The 22,161-nt window shown below is 62.2% G+C and overlaps 1 protein-coding gene across 1 annotated transcript in view; it reads left to right on the plus strand.

Moving 5' to 3' along the window:
* The first annotated feature begins 2,605 nt into the window (after positions 1-2,605).
* RASGRF1 (Ras protein specific guanine nucleotide releasing factor 1) overlaps positions 2,606-22,161 on the plus strand; it is a 68,338-nt gene continuing 48,782 nt past the window's right edge. The window contains exon 1 of the mRNA XM_059714495.1: positions 2,606-2,896. Within this exon, the coding sequence (XP_059570478.1) occupies positions 2,621-2,896 (276 nt within the window). The 5' untranslated portion in view covers positions 2,606-2,620. The remainder of the gene's footprint in view (positions 2,897-22,161) is intronic.

The following is a 22,161-nucleotide window of genomic DNA, read 5'->3' on the forward strand; positions in this document are numbered from 1 at the left end:
CCTTCCAACATTTTTTAGTCTAAACAAGGCTAATTACCATCCATTTCCTGACTCGGTTCCTGTCTGCAGGAGGGCGGCTTGGGGGGGACAGCACCCCTTCTCACTCCGTGTCCTGGAGCAGGGGGACCCTGTGTGGGGCCGCTCTTCCATGCCCTGGGCCTGCTGGCCGGGTGCTCCTTCACCCTCCCAAGGTGCAATCCATGCCAGGCCGGGTGCCCCTCCGCCCTCCCGGGGTGCAATCCATGCCAGGCCAGGTGCCCCTCCACCCTCCCAGGATGCAATTCATGCCAGGCCAGGTGCCCCTCTGCCCTCCCGGGGTGCAATCCGTGCCAGGCCAGGTGCCCCTCTGCCCTCCGGGGTGCAGTCCATGCCAGGCCGGGTGCCCCTCCGCCCTCCCAGGATGCAATTCATGCCAGGCCAGGTGCCCCTCTGCCCTCCCAGGGTGCAATCCGTGCCAGGCCGGGTGCCCCTCTGCCCTCCGGGGTGCAGTCCATGCCAGGCCAGGTGCCCCTCCGCCCTCCCAGGATGCAATTCATGCCAGGCCAGGTGCCCCTCTGCCCTCCCAGGGTGCAATCCGTGCCAGGCCGGGTGCCCCTCTGCCCTCCGGGGTGCAGTTCATGCCAGGCCGGGTGCCCCTCTGCCCTCCCGGGGTGCAATCTGTGCCAGGCCAGGTGCCCCTCTGCCCTCCCGGGGTGCAATCTGTGCCAGGCCAGGTGCCCCTCTGCCCTCCCGGGGTGCAATCTGTGCCAGGCCAGGTGCCCCTCTGCCCTCTGGGGTGCAGTCCATGCCAGGCCAGGTGCCCCTCTGCCCTCCCGGGGTGCAATCTGTGCCAGGCCAGGTGCCCCTCTGCCCTCCGGGGTGCAGTCCATGCCAGGCCAGGTGCCCCTCTGCCCTCCCGGGGTGCAATCTGTGCCAGGCCAGGTGCCCCTCTGCTCTCCGGGGTGCAATTCATGCCAGGCCGGGTGCCCCTCCACCCTCCCAGGGTGCTATCTGTGCCAGGCCAGGTGCCCCTCTGCCCTCCGGGGTGCAGTCCATGCCAGGCCAGGTGCCCCTCTGCCCTCCCGGGGTGCAATCTGTGCCAGGCCAGGTGCCCCTCTGCCCTCCGCGGTGCAATCCGTGCCAGGCCAGGTGCCCCTCTGCCCTCCGGGGTGCAGTCCATGCCAGGCCAGGTGCCCCTCTGCCCTCCCGGGGTGCAATCCGTGCCAGGCCAGGTGCCCCTCTGCCCTCCGGGGTGCAGTCCATGCCAGGCCGGGTGCCCCTCCGCCCTCCCAGGATGCAATTCATGCCAGGCCAGGTGCCCCTCTGCCCTCCCAGGGTGCAATCCGTGCCAGGCCGGGTGCCCCTCTGCCCTCCGGGGTGCAGTTCATGCCAGGCCGGGTGCCCCTCTGCCCTCCCGGGGTGCAATCTGTGCCAGGCCAGGTGCCCCTCTGCCCTCCCGGGGTGCAATCTGTGCCAGGCCAGGTGCCCCTCTGCCCTCCCGGGGTGCAATCTGTGCCAGGCCAGGTGCCCCTCTGCCCTCTGGGGTGCAGTCCATGCCAGGCCAGGTGCCCCTCTGCCCTCCCGGGGTGCAATCTGTGCCAGGCCAGGTGCCCCTCTGCCCTCCGGGGTGCAGTCCATGCCAGGCCAGGTGCCCCTCTGCCCTCCCGGGGTGCAATCTGTGCCAGGCCAGGTGCCCCTCTGCTCTCCGGGGTGCAATTCATGCCAGGCCGGGTGCCCCTCCACCCTCCCAGGGTGCTATCTGTGCCAGGCCAGGTGCCCCTCTGCCCTCCGGGGTGCAGTCCATGCCAGGCCAGGTGCCCCTCTGCCCTCCCGGGGTGCAATCTGTGCCAGGCCAGGTGCCCCTCTGCCCTCCGCGGTGCAATCCGTGCCAGGCCAGGTGCCCCTCTGCCCTCCGGGGTGCAGTCCATGCCAGGCCAGGTGCCCCTCTGCCCTCCGGGGTGCAGTCCATGCCAGGCCAGGTGCCCCTCCACCCTCCCGGGGTGCAATCCATGCCAGGCCGGGTGCCCCTCTGCCCTCCTGGGGTGCAATCTGTGCCAGGCCAGGTGCCCTTCTGCCCTCCCGGGGTGCAGTCCATGCCAGGCCAGGTGCCCCTCTGCCCTCCCGGGGTGCAATCTGTGCCAGGCCAGGTGCCCCTCTGCTCTCCGGGGTGCAGTTCATGCCAGGCCGGGTGCCCCTCCACCCTCCCAGGGTGCTATCTGTGCCAGGCCAGGTGTCCCTCTGCCCTCCCAGGGTGCAATCTGTGCTAGGCTTGTTGTCCCTCCTCCCCCTTGGGGTGCAATCCGTGCCAAGCTGGGCTCCATCCTCTCAGGGTGCAGTCCGTGCCAGGCCGGGTGTCCCTCCGCCGTCCCGGGGTGCAATCCGTGCCAGGGTGGGACCGCTGCGCCCCGCCCGGGTGCAGTGCGCGCCGGGCACGGGGAGGGAGGGAAGGCAGAGGGGCCGGGGCGGCGTGCGCGGCGCGGCGCGGCGCGGCGCGGGGCTGGCAGCGCTGAAAGAGGCGCGCAGGCGGGCGCAGGGCGGCGCAGGCCCCTCCCCGGCCGGGGGCGCAGCGCGGCGGCGCGGCGGGCGGGCGGGCGGGCGCTGTCCGCGGTGCTGGCGGCGGGGGCTGCGCGGTGCGGCGGCGATGCAGAAAGGCATGCGGCTGAACGACGGCCATGCCACCTACCTGGGGCTGCTGGCCAAGAAGGACGGGGCGCGGCGCGGCTACCTGAGCAAGCGGAGCGCCGACAACACGCGATGGCACAGCCGCTGGTTCGCGCTGCTGCACAACATGCTCTTCTACTTCGACAGCGACGCCAGCTCGCGGCCCTCCGGCCTCTACCTGCTGGAGGGCTGCGTCTGCGACCGCGCGCCCTCGCCCAAGCCCTCGCTCTCCGCCAAGGACTCCCTGGAGAAGCAGGTAGGGCCCCCGCGCCGCCCCGCGCCGCGCCGCGCCGGCCATGCATGCGTGCGTGCCTGCGCGCTCCCCGCTACAGCTGCAGATGCGTGCATGTGTGCTCCCTACAACACGTGTGTGCTCCCCAGCACAGGCGCCTGCATGCGTGTGCGCCGCCCCGGACAGGTGCGTGCTCCCCAGTATGCATGCATACATGCATGCTCCCTGGAACAAGCGTGTGCTCCCCAGTACAAGCACATGCATGTGTGTGCACGCCCCAGTACACAGGTGCACGCACACAGATGTGCTCCCAGTACAGGTGTTTGCTCCCCACTGTGCATGCATGCATGTGCGCTCCCCAGTACACATGTGCACTCCTCAGTACAGGTGTGTGCTTGCTCCCCAGTACAGGCACATGTATGTAGATGTGCTCCCCAGTACAAGTGTGTGCTCCTCAGTATGCATGTGCACTCCTCAGTACAGGTGTGTGCTCCTCAGTACAGGTGCATGCATGTGTGTGTGTGTGTGTGTGTGTGTGTGTGTGTGTGTGCCCCAGTACAGGTGCACACATGTGTGCACATTCCCCAGTACAGGTGCATGCATGCATGTGTGTGCACCCCAGTATAGGTGCACACATGTGTGCACACTCCCCAGTACAGGTGCATGCATGCATGCATGCATGTGTGCGCACCCCAGTACAAGTGCACACATGTGTGCATATTCCCCAGTACAGGTGCATGCATGTGTGCGCACCCCAGTAGAGGTGCACACATGTGTGCACGCTCCCTAGTACAGGTGCATGCATGCATGTGCATTCCCCAGTACAGGTGCATGCATGCGTGTGCTCCCCCATGCCTCTACTGCTGTCGGGGTCCAGCATTGGCTGGCACCCAGGCAGCTGCTTGCAAAATGCCCCCTTCCCTCCGTCCAAGCCAAGGCACACAAAGGCAGCCGGCCCTTCTCAGCTGGGCTTCTCTCTCCTGCTCTCCTGGAGCCTGCAGTGGGCATGAGAGGGTCGTTGGGGTGATGCTGGGGGCACGAGGCAATCCGCTGTGCTTAGGGCAGCGCTGCACATGCCAGCCTGCCTCGATCCAGCAGCTGCAGGAAGGAGATGCCAGGGGATGGAGCCCCCAAGAGCGGCACCTCTTAGAGGTCCTAGGGAGAGGCAGGTGGGTGCCCAGCAGCATAGGGGATCCAGGCTTGAGCCCAGCCACCCCGTGGGGGGAGACAGGCACTTGATGGGTTTCAGATCAGGCCCTGACAGTTTAGCAATGGCAACCCCCCTCCACTCCCCCATGCATAGGCAGCAGGCCCTTCTCTGCCGTGCTCCCCCTGCGATGGGCAGGAGAGGTAATAAGTGCTGCGCTGCATCTCCGGGAACTCAGGGCCTCCTTCTTAAAAGGGCTTCAGCCCAGCCTCTGAGTTTGCTCAGGCTGCAGAGTGCTGTGGGCACGCATGCCCGTGTTGGCACGCATGTGTGCCTGAATCACACAGGTCACAGGTGTCTGCATGTAATGTGCACCCCATGGCTAATTCCTGGCACCAAACTGCAGGTGCCTGCATTTGCAGGTGCAGAATGGCCCTGGAATAGCAAGTCTAGCCAAGCTCCTTTGAAAATTCGGGCCTGTTGTCTGTTGGGGGGAAGCAGCCGGCGTGCTGGCGACAGGTCCGAGCGGGTCTGCCCTGCCGGAGACACGACTAGGTGGGGGTTTGTCACACAGAGTTGCCAGCTCATGGCATGTTACAGGTTGCAGTTGTGCCTGCCCGGCTGAGCTTCTGGGGGCATCTCGATAGGCAAATAAGGGTGATATCAATGCAAATGATGGAGCTTAACGAGCCAAAGTTTCTGAGTCCCTCTGTTCTAACCCGCGGGCACCGTCACAGCTCACCTCCCAGCACCACATGATGGTTGTGAATTGCACGCACAGGTTGTTCACTGCTTTACGTGACCCTGTGGGCACAGGCCAGCCCCTGGGTTAAAGGCTGGACAGCTGGGCCCGTAGGAAGGATGGATCTGGGTTGATTTCTCATCAGCGGGTGCCAACGTTGCCCTCCCAAGCCCCATGTTTCACTCGGGTTCAGGCCCGACGTTCTCGTATAAGTCTTAGTCCAGCAGACCTCCTGCAACCCTCACTGCAAAGCATTGCCTGGGCAAGAGCGGCAGGGGCACCTGGGCGCACGGTCCTGGAGCGAGCCGTTTGCAGCTCTGTCGCTGTCTTCAGATGACTCTGGAACAAGCAGGCCTTGCAGAGAAGTGTTGCTGGAATAGCACGGCAGCCTGTACTGCAGCCCTCCTCTGCCGTGCCTGCAACCAGCCTTTCCAGTGTGGATTACAGCCTGAATGTAAATGTCCTGGTTTGCGGGTGCTGTACCTGTGACTTACTGCTGACTTGCAGGGAGAAGCAAAAGGGAAAGTTTTATTTTAAAACCCATTGTATTTATCAACCGGAAAAACTGGCAGTGGAGGAGCAGGGCTGACTGGTGGAGATCGCTCGTGGCACGCAGCCGGCTCTCCTGCACTTATGCCAACCAGATTTAGATAGCAACTTAATAGATCTTCTTGCTCACTTCCAGTGGTCCTGAAGCAAGGCTTGCTAGCTGCAACCATGCTGTTTGCTTTGCTGTGCTGTGTTGGGGGGCTTCATGTCTACCAGGCACAAAAGTGAGGCTGCCTCCAGAGCTCAAAATGCACCCAGAAAAATTACCCCGGGGGTGAAAGGCAGATTATCATCACGTAACACCCCAAGCGCCCGGCAGAGCTGCGTCCTCAGTAAATACGTAGCAGCCAGCGGGCCTGTGCGGATTTCCACCAGTGTACAACCGGGCTCATCATTTTGTATAATTCATTAAGACAAAATTAAATAAAACTACTCCAGCACTTGAAGGCCCACTGCTTTGCAAATTAATTAGTCAGCACGTTAGGGGGGATCAATGGCAGCATATTCACACAGTGCATCTGCAGTGTGCTCTGTAAAAGACAGGGGACGGAAAAAAATGGTTAGCAAGGTCTGAGCTGTGCCAGTCCCTGGAAGGCAGGCGCTGGAAATGTGCAGAATTAATGCAATAGTCCTTTAGCACGTACCGTGTCGAGAAGCATATTCCAGGGAGCTCGGTCTCTTCCCTCCATTCCCAATACAATGAATTCAAAAGGAAAGGTCCGGAGGAATTTTCCAGCCTTGCAAACTGTTGTCTTTAATTGCTGGCTGTGGCTATTTATGTGTCCGGGCAGTTGTCAGGAGAGCTAGGCAGGCCATGCACGTCCTGCTGTGCAGGGGATTTGGAAATCTCAGAATCAAGATAAATCATCTGGGGTCATCTGAAACATTTCCTTTTTTTAATTCCAAGGAAAGGAAAACGTGTGGCTTGGAACCGGACGTGTCATGTTGTAAATATTATATAACGCTGAACAAAAATGGTGATCGGAAGGCGATTTCCGTGCTGAGAACAGCCATGTCAAACCTTGTGACCCCTCGAGGTGCCAGTGAAATCAGCCTGGTTTGCAGTCCCGGTCAGGGTCAGGGCTCAGCCCCATCAGCGTTGCATCGGCCCCCCCGAGGTGTCAGCCCCTCACCCTGGGCTCTGGTAGAGAGGGCCCCGCTCCTGCCTCGCTCACACCTGCTCCTGGCTGTGGTACGGGTGGAGGGGACGATGGCGGCGCCTGTGCTTGCATGGCAGGGACAGCTGGGTCCTTCCAGTTTGCTGCAGCCAGGGCTTGTGCTCGGGAGCTGCCAGGTCTCCGTGCCGGGAGGTTTTGTGCGGTCGAAAGGCCCCGTTGCACTCCTCCGGTGCACAACCCTCTGTATGCTGATCCCTGCCAGCCTCTGCCCCGAGGGCAGCCGGAGACGGTGGGGTCTGCCCTCTCCCAGGCACAGACCCCGCGCCTCTGTTTTATGGGGAAACCCTGGGACTCAACGGTGCTGGTGAGATGTGTCCCAGGGCTTCACATGCATGCTCCCGACTTGGCTGTCCCTGCTACCCTGTGCTCAGTGCTGGGGGAGAAGGCATTCGGTGGCTTTAGCCTTTCACTGGTCCTAGCAGGTCAATGCAAAAACTCTGCTTTTTCTGACTTCCCTCGTTATCTGGGTGTCTGTGCCAGGTGCCAGGTGGTGACACGGGTGGTCCCTGCAGAGGTGTCTGTGTAGTGTGTGCTCATTGCAGCACTGCTTTCAAGGCAGGCGTGCACAGCGTGCAGCCCGGGTACGTGCCCCACCAGGGTGATCCCGGTGCCCGGCCCTGATCCTTTGTTATAGACCGTGCCCTTGAATGACGGAGCTGGAAAGCTGAGACTCCCCCAGCCTTCCCCCAGGGGCAATGCTGGCCACGCTGGTCTGAGGAGGACTTCCAGGTCTGCACCTCTTCATCCCGTGCCTTGGAGGCTGAAGCACGGGGCAATGCTGTGCAAAACTCCCAAACAGATTTGCACCCTCTCCGCACCCCGTGAGGCTCTTCCCAAGCTTGAGCTGGTTTCGTGGAGGGGCAGTGTTTGCCTGGACACACTTTTCCCCCGGTGCAACTTAGGCTGGGGGTGGGCCTGGGCCATCATGCCTGCGCTGCTGGGCTTGCAGAGGGTGCGGCGAGCCTGGAAATGCCAGGGGTTGCTCCAGTCCTGCCTGGGCCGAGTCTGGCGTGTCGCTACGTGGCAGAAGCTGGCTGCAAGGGGGTGCTCAGCTCTCAGCGGAGCCTGGCACCAGCTGCAGGGAGTCAGCGGTTAAGCGTCCGCCTGGCTGGAAGGCAGGGACCGGCTGCACCCTGGGGAATGGGGGTGGAGCTGGGGAGGCTCGGAGAGAGGAGAGGAGCTGCCGGTGCTACGGGAGAGGCCCCGAGCCTGCCAAGGTCTGAAGAAGGACTGTGGGCTCGGGTGCGTTTGCTTAGTTGTGCACGGTTTGCACGCGTGCTTCACTTGTTTAACCGGGAGGACACAACTGTGCCGTGTTAAACCAGCTGCCTGGACACCTTGGACTCAGTGCTGAGTGGCCTTGATAAGGAAGCTGGGTGTGTGGCCCTTACACCGACCCCCCCCCCGGCCTCCCAGGGGACGGCGTCTCTTGCCCCGTGCCTCCATCCCTGGTTGTTGTGGCCCCCAGGTGCCGCGGGATGCTGTGACCGCCAGCGCGGCTCTCACGCTGCCACGGGGCACGTGCTGCAGACTTAGCATCCTTTCGAAGGAGCTTTTGTCCGTGGTGTGAAGAGGGGTGGGAAGGCGCGTGCCCCCACAAGGGCAAAGACCCCTGCCAGCACCTCGGTGCAGAGGCCGCGCAGCGTCTCGGTGGTGTCTCATCCAGTGCAAGGGGCCGAGCCCCGTGGCCTGCTACGAACGGGCAGCACCGCTCAATGCTCGGGGAATTCTCAAGTCCTCGTGGTGAGGACCGGCCCAGATGTGGTGTGATCCAAACACGCGTGCAGCCATCTCCTGTGTGTCGTAATCGGCCCCCTGTCCTGCGAGGGTCCTCCGCGGGCGCTCTGCTCGGCCTCTGTAAGCATTTGCTGCAGAGGAGCCCTGTCACGGTTTGTGTCTGCTTCCTTTTCACCCTCTTCATCTGTCTTTGTGCTGTATTTTTCCTTCTTGGAAGCAGTGAAGAATCCTCCCCCCAGGGCGTCAGGACAGCCTTCCCCCGGCCCCGAGCGAGCAGCGAGCGTGCAAAGCCATGAGCAAGCCATGCTCTCAGTCTGTGGGTCTGTTGTGTGCAGAGGCCATCAGTGCAGCGGCAGAGGATTTGGCGGTCTATGAAACAGCTGTTTCTAGGGCTTGGGCACTTGTTCGCTATTATTTCCTGTGCGTGGCTCTTACCTTGGAGTGAGACTGTGTCGTGGGATCTCCTGGTCGAAGGCAAAACGCCGGTGGGTTTTGGTGCGGCCCGCCGTGGCTTTCCCCTGGGGCGCTGAGGGGGCTTGGGAGAGCGCCGGGGTCCCTCCTACCTCCTTCCGACACGCAGAGGGGCTGGTTCTGCTGCATCTGCTGTGCAAAGCCCGCTGGAGAGTTTTCACACACATGCACACTCACATGGAGTTACTGGCACGGAGGAAAAGCCACGATTGGAGCCCAGGAGTGAGACTGGGCACCCAACAGATCTAACCTCACCTCTGCCACAGGTTTCCTGGGTTGCCGAGGCCAAGTCCCTTAGCCTTCCTGTTGTTCCATCTCTAAGGCAGGGCTGGTGGTAAGGGTCTCAGAGGCACGCCAGGGACCACCCACATCAGCCACTTGGATGAAAACATTAGCACCCATGTTTGATGAGCCCATGCTCCTGCGGTCTCCAAGGGGAAAGCCCCCGCCCAGGCAGGTGGAGCCGGGCTGTTCTCAGTGGAGGCAGGTGGCAGAACAAGGAGAAATGGGCTCCAGTTGCAGCAGGTCAGATATTAGGAAGAACTTTCTAGCTAAAGCACTGGAACAGGCTCCCCAGAGAGGTGGTGCAGTCGCCATCCTTGGAGGTGTCCGTGGCCTGGCCGGGGAAACCCTTGGCTGGGATGATGGAGTTGGGGCTGGTCCTGCCTGGAGCAGGGGGCTGCGCTAGATGGGACTTCCTGAGCTCCCTCCAACCCGCATTGTCTGTGATTTTGTGTGAGGCCGGCTCGTGTAGGCACACACAGGCCTGCAGCGCGGGGACTGCTAGCAGTGGGGGGCCAGCAGCAAGAGCTCAGCTACACCACTGTACCAGGGGCCCGGGCCGGTCCTGCAGGTGCTGCTCCCATGGCAAGCAATGCCCAGCCCGGGAGCTGGCTGGTCGCAAGCTAGCATGGGTGGCATGGGCCGTCGCCATACCCTTGGCATGCATCGTTGCCATACCCCTGGCATGCACCTTGGCACGCACCATCACCATACCCCTGGCATGCACCTTGGCACACACCGTTGTCATACCCCCGGCATGCACCATTGCCATACCCCTGGCATACACCTTGGCACACACCGTCGCCATACCCCTGGCACGCACCTTGGCACACACCGTTGCCATACCCGATGCGAGCTGCACCGCCTCACCGGAGTGAGTTATTGCTTGCCGAGTTATTTCGGTGCCAGCTCATCCTGGAGCGCAGGGAAGATGGAATCAAGCTGTTCGCGTGATAGAGCGATCAGCCTGACAGGGCTGTTCCTGGCTGCGTGACCAGAATCCTTTCCCCAGGCAAGAAGACGACAAGTTCTTCAAGACCAGCTCTCCAGGGTCCCGTTCCAAGCCCCCGGCTGGACGCCACCCGGAGCAGCCTCCTTTTTACATCATTTTAATGGGTACAAGTAGGCTATTTTGGAGGGTGTGTTTTTACAAAAAAATGGTAACTGTTTCTCAACAGAATTTAAATCAAGGATTTTTCATGTAAAAAATGCTGCTGAAATCATGATAAAAATGACTGAAATAGATTTCATAGACATTGGGGGCTGGAAGGGACCTCGCGAGATCGCCGAGTCCAGCCCCCCGCCATAGGCAGGGAGTCTGCGGGGGGCAAAGGATCCCAGCAAGACAGGCGTCCCGAGGAGGGTAGCATCAATAGTTTGTTTCCCGAGGCCTGAAATTCCAGCGCATAATAATAAACACAAATGCTCAGAGCATTTTTTCATTTTTTTAAAGAGGCATTAAAACGTGAAAAAAGGGAAAAAAATTGGGGGAAAAAAAAAAGTCAGCAGCCTCTGGGTGGTCCCCACCCCCCGTCAAAAGAAAATTTCCTCTCATTGCAATCCTTTTCTAGACTTCTGCATCATTAGCTAAGCTTGCGGCAATAAGCCGAGTACATCAGAAACACCACTTCACGCCAGTTGCTTTGCAAATCTAAATTTATCCAGAAGGAAGCTGGATTTTGAATGTAATAAGCCTCTCACATAAGCAGGCGCAGACTTTTCCTATTTGTTCTGGAGGTGTGAATCTAGTGCCAGTCCTTTCCTTTTCTCCAGACGTTCTCATCTGACAGCTCTCTAAAGCCCGAAGAGAGCCAGACTGGAATAAGAGACACGCACGGGCTGATAGACCCAAATCCACCCCTGGCTTCCCGATGTGGATTTACTCAGCTGCACATACCCAGCGTGCAGATTTTTTTGGTGCATACACTGGGAGATGCAGATGCATTTAGCAATCAGAATGGTATTCTGTAAAGCTTTTATCAAGACATTAATATCAAATATAATCAGGTATCCGAGCTGCATGGAAAATAGTAAAAATTATTTCCTCAGGGGAGCTACTTTAACGAAGACTAACAGCTCCATGGTTAATATACTTCGTTTCCAGCCCCGTGGAAAGGGGAAGCTCTGCATCATTTCAGGCCTTCTTTTGTGTCCAGCTCTCGCTGGTGAGATGGTCTCTGCTTCCCCGAGCCTGGGGCCGTTTTCAAGCTGACGTCCACATTCGCCACGTAAAGAAGAGGCACGGGGGATCGGCCTTTCTGCCCCATTGCTGCGCCTCCAACAAATGCCTCGTCAGCAGAAAGCACCGCGCAGACCTCCAGGGCAGCGCGACCACGCGACCGAGCGCGCACGAGAGAGCTCGGAGATGGACATCGGCGCTCCCGAGCCAGAACAGGGCGCTTGTACACGTGACGGGAATGGCCTGTTTTTGCCATTTAGCGATCGAGGTTAGGCAACGCGGATGGGTAGGGCAGAGATGGAAACCGCTGGGCTGGACGGCCCGTCGCTAAGATTGCAGGGGGGGAAGCGCCAGGGTCAGGCAGAAATCCTCCGCACCGCTCCTGCCCTGCTGCAGCCTGGGCAGACGGGTCCCAGCCGCCTGCACAAATCATCCAGCCCAGACCTGGAGCTTGCGAACAGACCCCGCGACCAGGTGCCCACCGTCACCCTGGCAGCGCGGCTAGATGAGCGCTAGGCAGCTGCCTCCCCAGGGGAGACGTTAGGAGGGGACGACCCGAGTGCAGGGGCGCAGGATTTGGGAGAGCAGAGATGCTCCCACGTGGGTCCAGGTCCCCGCGGTCGACATCCTTTCCACTCCCCGAAGTGGAGGAGACGTGGCACATATGAGCGCGTTTGCCTTCGGCCACGGGGCTCGTGCCAAGGAGAGACGTCTTCGCCCTGGGATCTCGTCTGCCGTTGTCTGTAGGAAACGGGCCGCGGGGGCCTTCATCCGCTGACGGCTGAGTGACAGCCCCCGTCTTCTGCATGCGCTGGGTATATAGGTCAATGAAGTTAAAAGCTACATCGCTGGCTGTTGATTTCAGGCTCAGCCATCCAAAGCAGGAGAAGTCTCCTCCCGTGCCCTTCATGTCAGCTATCATAACCGTCAGCTCCTTGAGCACCCAGCCATGCGCCGAATACGAGGCGAACAAACCAGGCCTCCCTTCGGGGAGGGGAGCAGGGGGCGCCTGCTGACGAGCGGACGTTGGGAGCGGTGGAGGTTTTGGCCCTTCGCAGCCCCCGAGGTCCCCGAGGAGCGGGTTACAGCCTCTGAGGCCGGCGCTGGGCGCCAGGGCCACCTCCCAACACGTTTTTGGCTTCACGGAGCTCAGGCGGCCGCGTGCCTTGATCTCACGATCTCCTAGTCATAGTATCAGGGGCCGAAGCGCCGGGCGCGCGTCTGCTGGGCCAGGGGCTGCCGGGCAGTTTCTCCTGCCTTTCAGCTCACAAACAAAAAAGGCCAGCGAGCTTGGAGGAAGCCAGAGCTTCTCGCTTTGGCATCTTCCAAGCGAGCTCTCAACATCTTTGCACGTGGAGCGAGGCGCCCGCTCGGTATCGACTTCCGCTTCCTTCAAAACAAGCAGCTCGAAAGGCTCTCAAGAGCCCAAGATTTCACTTGGGATGGACAAAAGCCTTCCAGATCTTTGTGCTTTTCCTTAAAATCCTGTTTTTGGTGCAGTTGGCCATGCCGGCGGTTTCTCAGTTTCGGTCTCCTGGTTCAGCCGCCCTCCCCGCGGAGGAGACCGCAGGATCCGGGTAGCTCAGGGGCTGGCAGCTGGGTGGAGATGGGGGGCAGGCATGGGGGCATAGTTTGCAGATGCCCGGGTCCGGCGCGCTCCCCGAGGTCCGGGGGCTGCCCCCACCGGCAGCGGTGCTGCTCCGTGGGCCGTGTCTGGCCTGCAGCCCGCATGTTGCCGACGTCGGCTGTAGGTACAATCGTGCAGAGCCTCTGCACCAGTTCGAGGGCTTGGCTGGCACCTGGCTCGTGTCGGCCCTTTGCAGAGGTGAAGCTGATGGCCTGCGGGAGCAATGGGGTTTGCAGGCAGGGTCGGATCCGGGGGCTGCGGGGGTCGGTACGAACCTGTGGGCAGCAAAGGGCCGGAAGAAGCCCCCGAAGGCATTAATGGTTGCAGGAAGCATGCAGAGACCCAGCAGGCAGGGCCGGCGGAGGGAGTGGTGAGCTGGGCAGGCGAGGAAAGGGAGACGGAGGCTATCCATCGACCCACGCGCCCAGCTACGTTTGGAAGTGGAGCCCTCGTTAACCCTCACCTCGAATGATTAACCAGCGCCGTGCAGCACGCTGTCCTGGAGGAGGCACGGTGCCGGGCCCGGGCCCCCGAGGTGCCGAGCGTTGCAGGCAGGGATTGCACGGCCAGCACTGCGCCGAGGGCCAGAGGGGAGCGTGCAGGGGCGCAGATGGACGCTGCATGGCCCGCTCGGGCAGTGATTTAGTCGTGGCCGGCCTGGCTGGGTTGCGAGGGCTGGTGGTCACCTCTGAGTCCAGGCTGCTCTCTGCATGTTGGTGTTTCTTGGAGACGATACGGACCCGAACCCCGAGGCTCGGCCACAGGCGGGTTTGCACCAGCCCCCGGGGTTTGGGGTTGGAGACCCTGGGCAGGCCAGGAGATATTCAAAGGAGCACGAAGGTGGCAGGCTCAGTGCAGGGGGGTCAGGCTCCTAACTCTCCTAGGCAGTTTCCTGCCAAAGCTGCCAAAGCAGGACCTTCACCGCGGGCGCCAGTCCGGTCTCTGCGAGCTGCCCGAGTCTGGCCAGGGCAGGGAGCCGGCGCGGCTCTCTTCCAGGGGCAGGTACCGGGGGGAGGAGACGCATGTGATGCCGCCGAGCCGGGGGTCTGCACAGCAGGGGCCGGGGTGCGGGCCTGCTCCTCGTGCTGGACGATGCCTTGGCTGAGCAGGAAAGCAGGGCAAGGCTGCAGCGTTAGGGGTCTGCGCACCGTGCACGTTGGGGTCGGTGAGCGATGCACAGGGCGGTCATGCGGGCAGAGCACTGGGCTGGGATCCAGGAGAACGGGGCCTGTAGGATGAGGACAAAGACCGGCTCCCTTGCAGGTGTGACGGCACCGGGGAGGGCAGAGCTGTCGCACACGGGTCGCCGCGTAGTTTCCTTCGTCGGTGTGAAGTCACCGGTGGAGGACGCGGGAGCAGAACGCGCTTCCCGGGAGCCCGGGCTCGGCTGGGTACAAAGAGCTGCGTGCCAGCTCGGGGGCTTTTCCAGGAGGCAGTGGCAAACCCACCCCAGGCGTGAGAATATGCCCAAGAGAGGACCCTGGCTCCTCGGTGCCGATGCAGCTGGCACGCCGGAGGGCAAGAGCCATGGAGCCCACAGCCGTGCCTTCCTTCAGCGGGGACAGAGGGGACATCAGGCACTTGGCTGCCCGCCTTTTCGCTGTATAAGCACAGCGAGGACTGCCCGGGGTGCCCTGGTGCGGCCCCTGCCCCCCCCCCCCCTCTGGAGATGTACTGCAGGACGGGACTCAGAAGAGCCCTGACCCTGGGGATGGGGGGACCGTGACCCGGGGTGAAGGGGCATAGAGGAGGCAGCCTGGACCTGGAAAACCCCTTGTTAGAGCCCGGCAGCTAAATTGTGCAAGAGCGTCCGTCTGCCGGGAGCATGCTCCGGCCCTCGCAGCTGTGGGCTGCGACTGCGGGGTGGCGGGGGGAGCAGGAGTGACCCTGCCGCTGCTCCCCCAGCTCCGAGGGAGCGCAGCAGACGTCCCTCCCCGCGCTCCCTGCTTGGGGGAAGCAGATGGGGGTGTGGAGGAGCCAAGAGTGCCCCTGCCCCTGCGGTACCTGGTTCACAGAGAGGGAAAGAGCCTGGCCCCAGCTTGAGGAGATAAGCAGCCCCAGCTGGCTGCCCAGGAGCTCCAGCTCATCCCTCCAGCCTCCAGTGAAGGGGCTGACCTTTGCTGCAGATGCACTGGGCTCCCAGTCTGCTCCTGGCTTCCCACTGCCTCCTGCAGCCTTTTGCTCTAACCACTACCCGGGGGACCCTTGCCCCCACCACGGTCTGGACAGAGGTCAGTGATGTCTGCACCCTGGTGCTGTCCCAGCCGGCAGCAGGTCGGGTTTCTAAGGGAGAATGTTTTCTGTCGGGGGAAGAAGGGGGTTGCTAAATAGGGACCTGCATTTCAAAGGGTGTTAAGAGCAGGTTGGGAAGCTGATGCCAGGTTTCCAACCTGCTCTTTGCAATGCAGCTACCCCAGGGCACCTACCCCAGCCCTTGCAATGCAGCTACCCCAGGGCACCTACCCCAGCCTTTGCAATGCAGCTACCCCAGGGCACCTACCCCAGCCCTTGCAATGCAGCTACCCCAGGGCACTTATCCCAGTCTTTGCAATGCAGCTACCCCAGGGCACCTACCCCAGCCTTTGCAATGCAGCTACCCCAGGGCACCTACCCCACCCTTTGCAATGCAGCTTCCCCAGCCTGGGGCAGCTGGGAAGGGCCAGAGCTGGGGCTGCCTGTGCAATTGGCTCGTGTGCCTTGCAATTCAGCCTTAAGTCATGGAATAGAGAAGAGGGGCTGGCAGGGGGCTCTGGAGGACCTCGAGTCCACCCCCACTGCCTAAGGGTCATCCCCATCTCCCCTCTTCCTAAAGCCCTGCAGTCAGCCCTGCCGCACAGGTGCCAAGACACCAAACGCACCCAGGCTCCCCCAGCCTTTTTTGCATGGGCCCCCTGCCTCGCTCGGCGGCCAGGCAGCTGGCCGTGTGATCTCTCTCTGTCTCCTCCTCGCTTAGGCCGCCACCTGAGCTCTGGGCTCTGTGCAAAACTGTTACCCACCCCCCACCGCTGAGCAAAGGCAAGGTAGAGATGCACCTTACAGACTGACTAAATCAGGAATGAGTGTTTCACAGGCCTTCGTGGACGTGTCTTCACCAAAAGCCACGGGAGGGGCACTCTCCCCATTTTACAGGTGGAGACCTGAGGCCTCAGGGAGAAAGCCCAAGGAGCCGAGCAGCCCCGGATCAGGTCCTGGGTTTTAACTGCTTCACTTTGCAGCCGCGACGTGTCTGGGGGGCCTTTAGGGCAGCGTTGCCGTACGTGCTGTAACGCGCTGCGCTGTGCGTTAAAGGGGGGTGTCGGAGGGGCCTGCGCGCGCAGAGGTTGCGTTTCATATTGTTCTCGTCGTCAGCCGGCCCCTGCGGCTGGCTCAGGGCAGGGCCCTTTAGGGAGTGACTGGTTTGATGGCGTGGAAGATGCTCCGTGTTCGAAGGGGGGCACAAAGGAGCGGGACCAGGATTGGGGGGCGGAGGGGGGGGTTCTGTCTTAGCAGCTGCAAGGAATCAAGAGAGGGCATCGTTTAAGTGCCAGGGTCAAGTTCAGCTGATGCAGAGGGGAAGGGCTGGCTTCTCCACCCCATGCTTCCAGCGCGGAGCTGGGGACCGTCCTGGAAGGGACTGCAAGGCCCAGTTGGCGGGTGTCGGGGTGCAGGGTGGATCCAGGGGGCTGCACTGGTGCAGTTGTGCCCCTTGCACACTGCAGGTGAGGGGCCAGCTGTGGTTTCCCCGTCCCTGGGTCTCCTGCGGGGTCCGGGCATGGCTGGGGACGTGCAGAGGATGAAACAGAGCAGGTGAGGACGGGGGGAAGCCCCAGGACCGCTCCTGCCCTGCTCTGGCCAGGGTGCCTGGGTCAAATCCCTGCTGCCTTCCTCTCCACCACGTCCCCGCTCGGCCCAGGGTCCGGCAGCGCAGGGCTGCGGACGGCAGTGCAAGCGGGTGATCTCTGCCCTTCCAGGCGCCCGTGCTGCAGCACTGCTGGGGTCCCCTGCACCCCTCGTTGCGTTGCTAGATCCGCTGTGAAGTGCAGGGCTGCGGCGGACCGGGGAACGTGCCGGTCCTGAGGCTCCTTGAGGCCTTGCAGCCCATGGGTCTATAGCAGGGGATACGGGCCCGAGTGTGTGGACGCAGCCCCAGGGCCGGGGCTCTCGGCTGTCCTTCCCGGGTCCCCTCCAGGGCGCGGAGCTGCCTCGCGGTGCAGCGCGCCCCGGCCCCGCGCAAGCGAGCGAGCAAGCGGGCGCCTTCTGGAAGCACTCCCGGGTTGTTGAGTTTGATGTGTCAGTGTGATAACAGGGAAGGATCATAATTTAGGAGGAGATAAAAGGTGGTGGGAGTTTTATTATTCAAATATAAAATAATTTCCTCCTTTCAAAGGCACCGTGCTTCCTGCCTCGCGTACAGGGATAAATCCGTCAGCGCCGCACAAGGAGCTGCGCCGCGGGCGTGCGCTCGCAACCTGGGGGCCTGGCTTGGCACCGCGTGGGAAACTGGGTGCCACGGCTCCTGCCACGGGCCAGACCGGCCAGGGCCCGCGGCAGGGGCTGGGTTTTCCCTGAGGCTAGAATAGCAGGAAGGATCAAACCAGATGATCCTTAATAGCCCAGGCCAAATAAACACGGATCTCACAAGGGCAGGTCTCGAGGCCGGTCCCAGTCTCTTTTCCTGACCAGCAAGAGCACGGAGGTGCAATTACGCCCCGTGGGGAACAGTTTAACGAATTTGTTTTTGGGTAGAAAATGCCCAGTGGTCGGGCGTTTTGAGATGAACAAGGACCGCTATCTGCCCCCCTTGACGGAAGGGGCCGCGAAGGGCCCATCGCTATCGCAGGATAGCAAAAAGACAAAACAGGGGCCAGAGGGTCATGGGTTGAAAACAAGGCGCGGAGCAGAGCACTCACTCCCCTCGACGGAGGCCGAGGAGCCAGGGGACGCTGCCCGGTGAACGTGAGCGGACGAGGGGCAGGGAAACGCTGCGTGGTCCCTCGCCCTGGCCGGGTGTGTTGCCAGCTTGGCTCGGCCCGGGGAAGGCTGACCGGCAGGACGGAGCAGGGGGACGCCCTGTTGCAAAGCAGCCCGTGCCTCGTGGCCCAGACGCTCGCTGGGATGCAGCAGAGGTGGGGTGGAGCTGCTCCGAGTCGGGCCAGGCGATGAGAAGTGCCTGACTGCCTGGCGAGGCACAGACGCTCCGCTCCGTCCCTCTCTCTTTTTCCTCCCGGTGCCTTGGTTTTCTTCCCAAACTCTGGCATTTCAAGCAGAGAAAAACAAAGCTCACGTTCCAGTCACAGTAGTCCAACTTGGGGTGCTGCAGAAGGGGGGTGGCCCCTTTCCTTTCCCCTTGGGCCCCTCTCTGGGGCACTGGCGGTAGGTGGATGGGGCCGCCCCTCTGAATTTGGCTTCCACCCCGGGGAGCTACGGCAGCCCCTGAAGCCGGGCTCGGGCCGGTGACGAAGCCGCCCCGCTTCCAGGGCCAAAGGCTGGGTGCTGCAAGCTGGGGCGTGGCACGGGGCACCCAGAGCAAAGCAGGGGTGCGGGGGGGCTCATCGGGTGGCACCGAGCCCCGGTTTGAGCACAGCGGGGCAGAAAGGGGGTGCAAGGCTGCAGTCCCGGGGTCTCCGGGGCTTCGTGGCACAGGGTCGGTTTGTCTGGGTGACGCGGTGGGCAGTCAGGGGAGGCCTCCGCTCCTCCCCTGTGACCCAGAGCCCCCTCGTCCCAGCACAGGGCACTTGTGGGCCAGCGGTCCGAGCGCTTCCCAGGCCTGTGGGAAGAAAGCCAAACCAGACCCGGTTGCTGGAGCTTGGAAAGCGAGGTGGGAAAAGGCCTGTGCATTGGGTCCTGGGTGCGGGAGGTTACGTGAGCTCCCGGGGCAGGGCACTGTGCCGTCGGGTCCGGTCCCCCCTCGCTCGCCGCAGGAAAGGATGGGTCGGAGGGAGAAGCAAGCTCCGGGAGCCAGAGCCGTTGCTGGGCAAGGCTTGGGATAGCAAGAGCCGGTGCTGGAGCCTTCCTCCGGCGGGGAGCCGCTGCAGAGCGCCGAGCCCGGCGTGGCGTGTTTGTGGAGATCTGTGTTGCTAAGCAAACAGGCTGCTGCATTTTGTACCGCTCGGAGCTTTTTTAAGATGGCTTGGCGGCGTTCCCAGGTAGCAGAGCGGCCGCGCGCGGTGGTCGCCAGCCTGGCAGTCGTAGGGGCCGCGGCCGCGGCCGCGCGGGTGGAGAGCGCTCCTCGGAGCAGAACGAGGTGCCTTGTGCCCCGGGAGCTGCGAGGAGGCTCGGAGGAGCCTGGGCCTGGGGCTGATTCGGTGTTTCAGGCGCAAGCGGCTGCAGACATCCATGCATGCCTCGGGCCGGTGTGTGCCGCGGCGGCTTGCTTTTCAGCTGGGCGCTTTCGGGTTGTCCTTTGGGTTTTGGGGTGCAGCAGGACACGTGCTCCTCTGTCCTTACCCCCGGTCTCTCAGCCGAGTCCCCGAGGCCTTCCCGGAAACCTCTGCCCTTCGCCACTGGGCACGGGGTCCCTCTCTGCTGCCGGAGAGATGAAAGCCGGGCTCCCTTCGGGCTGGCACGCGGCACGGAGGCGCAGGGCTCGAGCCTTCAGAGCGCTCCTGGCTGGACTGACATTTGCATTGTCGTTACAGCGGAAGCTTCTTAATTAACTTTCCAGGCCGGCGAGACCTATTGGCCTTCCATCAAAGGCGCGGGAGTGATGGCGGCCGGCCGGCCGGCTCCGGCGGGGCGGGGGCGGGAGGCACAGCCGGAGCCGGCGTGCAAAGAGCCTGGCGTGCCTTGGGCGAGGAGAGCCGCGGACCTCCTGCCCGGGCGTCTCGCGGGGTGGAGACCCCATCCTGCCCCCCGGGGCCTTCTCCCTGCTGCTCCCCGGGGCTGGCCGCTGGATGTTTCCATCGTCTCCAAATTAGTTTGAGTATTCAAAAACAGGAGCAATCGGCTGTTTTTTCCTCTTTCACGGTTGCAGGTATTCCCTCCCCCTGTTAGCAGCAAAGCAGGGGAAGTGAACGACGGGAAGGAGGGCAAGGAGCTTCTCACCAGTTGTAGAAACAAGCTGAAAGAGCTAGGGGCATTTCGTCTGGAGAAGAGAAGACCAAGGGGGGATTTGGTAGCAGCTCTTGGCCCCCTGAGGGGGACGGCAGAGAGGCCGGAGGGGCTGGAGGGGACGGGCGAGGAGCAACGGCCTCGAGCTGCGGCAGGGAAACGAAGGCTGGAGACGAGGAGGGACTTTCTGACTCTGAGAGCGGCCAAGAGCTGGAGCTTACCCCGATAAAAAGCCGTCAGCGTGTATTTTCACATGCAGCTACCCTAGCAAAATGGCGATTTTTGGTGCCGTTTTGTGCCGTGTATCTAAACAACGCGTAGCGTGTACAAGCGCCCCTAGAGACAGGGTGAAATCTTCACCCGTGCAGGTCGAGCGGCTGACACACTGGGCTGAGATGGTTTAGTTGGGAGGTGTCTTGCCTCGAGCAGGGGCTGGACTAGATGTGAGGTCCCTTCCAGCCCGTGTGATGCCGTTCCTATAATCCCATATCTGTTGAACTTCCTCCTGACCCGCACGCATCCTTCCTGGCCCAGCTTTGCTCCTGAGTCCTGGTTTCGTGCCCACCGTGCAACCTGTGCCGTGCTGCTTCCCTGCGGATCCCTGCGCACCCCTGGCCGCCCCGGAGGCAGGCTAACGATTGCTTCGCCGTTCATGTAATGCAAGTTGGCTTGGTGAGGATTTCTGTGGAAGACATGGGCCGACGCGCAGGGGGAGTATTGGCAGCCCCCGAGCTCTCCCCAGCTCTGCCCGACGGTACTGTAATGGGGGTAGGAAATGGGAAGGACATGGGACCGTCTGACCCGGTGACCTAGCTGTTTCTACCGTGTCGTTGGTCTGGGCGATGCACCGCTCCCCTGAATTCGGCCCCGAGTGCACTGCGAGAGAGGCCGCGGCTTCGACCCCGGGGAGCCGCCCCACTTGCAGGGCCAAAGGCTGGGTGCTGCAAGCTGGGGCTTGGCGCGGGGCACCCAGAGCAAAGCAGGGGTGCGGGGGGCTCATCGGGTGGCACCGAGCCCCGGTTTGAGCACAGCGGGGCAGAAAGGGGGTGCAAGGCTGCAGTCCCGGGGTCTCCGGGACTTCGTGGCACAGGGTCGGTTTGTCTGGGTGATGCGGTGGGCAGTCACGGGAGGCCTCCGCTCCTCCCCTGTGACCCAGAGCACAGGGCACTTGGGGCCCGGCGGTCCGAGCGCTTCCCAGGCCTGTGGGAAGAAAGCCAAGCCAGGCCCGCTTGCTGGAGCTTGGAAAGCGAGGTGGGAAAAGGCCCGCGCGTTGGGTCCTGGGTGCGGGAGGTTACGTGAGCTCCCGGGCTCCCCGAGAGCCTCTCCGTGCCTGAGACGAGGCGAGCGGGGAAGCTGCGAGCTCCTCGCCTGCTGCTCCGACATCGCTTTAGCGAGACAAACCCGGTGATGTGCGCACGCGCCCGTAGCGGTGCGTTTGCAGGGAAATCCGCTGGGACAGATGGGTTGGAGAGGTTTCCTCTGCCATCTCTAACCTAGGAAATGGGGGAGCCAGGGAGGGTTCACCCTTGCTCTAGACTGATCTTTTTTTTCACAGTGGTTTTAAAATCTCTTTCCATATAGATTAAATAGTGCATTTACTTGAATAGGGGATGGATCGCGCTAGAGCGATGCTCTCCCTCTATTACATCCACTCCTGCCACTGCTGGAGACTGGGCCCGACAGACCGTTTGTCCAGCCCGGCCTGGCTCTGCCGATGTCCTTGCGGTCAGCACGTCGGCCCGTGCGGCTGCAGCCCACGCCAGCCGGCCGAGCGGTCCGAGACGGCTTGCAGGTGTGAAGCCGCGTGTTGTGAAAAGGTGAGGACAGGATTGCCTCCTGGCGCTCCCCGTGTTGTGCTGGGAGCGGTTACGGGAGCCACGCGAAGAAGTCGCTGGATTTCTATGCAGTTGTTCCCCAAAAGGCTCGGGGCAGCTGCTGGTCAAAAAAAGCATCGCTGATAAAAGCAGGTAAAACATAAAATAAGATGCACTTCTATAACTCAAAACACTGCTCCAAACCCGTGACAGTCCTGAGGCGACGCGGGCTTTCCACGACAAGAAATCCTCCTTTCTTTGTCTGGCGCGAAGCCCTCGGCGGCTCTGGTGAGCCCTGGGGCTCGGCCCTTCTCTGTACCCTGCCTTGAGCTGAGGGTGCAGGGCAGGGCTCCGGGTCCAGCGGTGCCAGTCGTGTGGTCCCAGTTCACCGGCAACTTCGGGGTCCAGTTCCCCAGGGAGGAGCCATCGGCGGAGGACGGCGAAGGCCCGTCCTGCTGGAGCAGGGGTGTCTCCGTCCGCAGGCGAGTGCTGCCCGGGGGTGGCTGGGCGTGGGGGGAGGCAGCAACGCCGTGT

The sequence above is a fragment of the Alligator mississippiensis genome, chromosome 11, assembly GCF_030867095.1.
Source record: "Alligator mississippiensis isolate rAllMis1 chromosome 11, rAllMis1, whole genome shotgun sequence".
NCBI classification, from domain to species: Eukaryota; Metazoa; Chordata; order Crocodylia; family Alligatoridae; genus Alligator; species Alligator mississippiensis.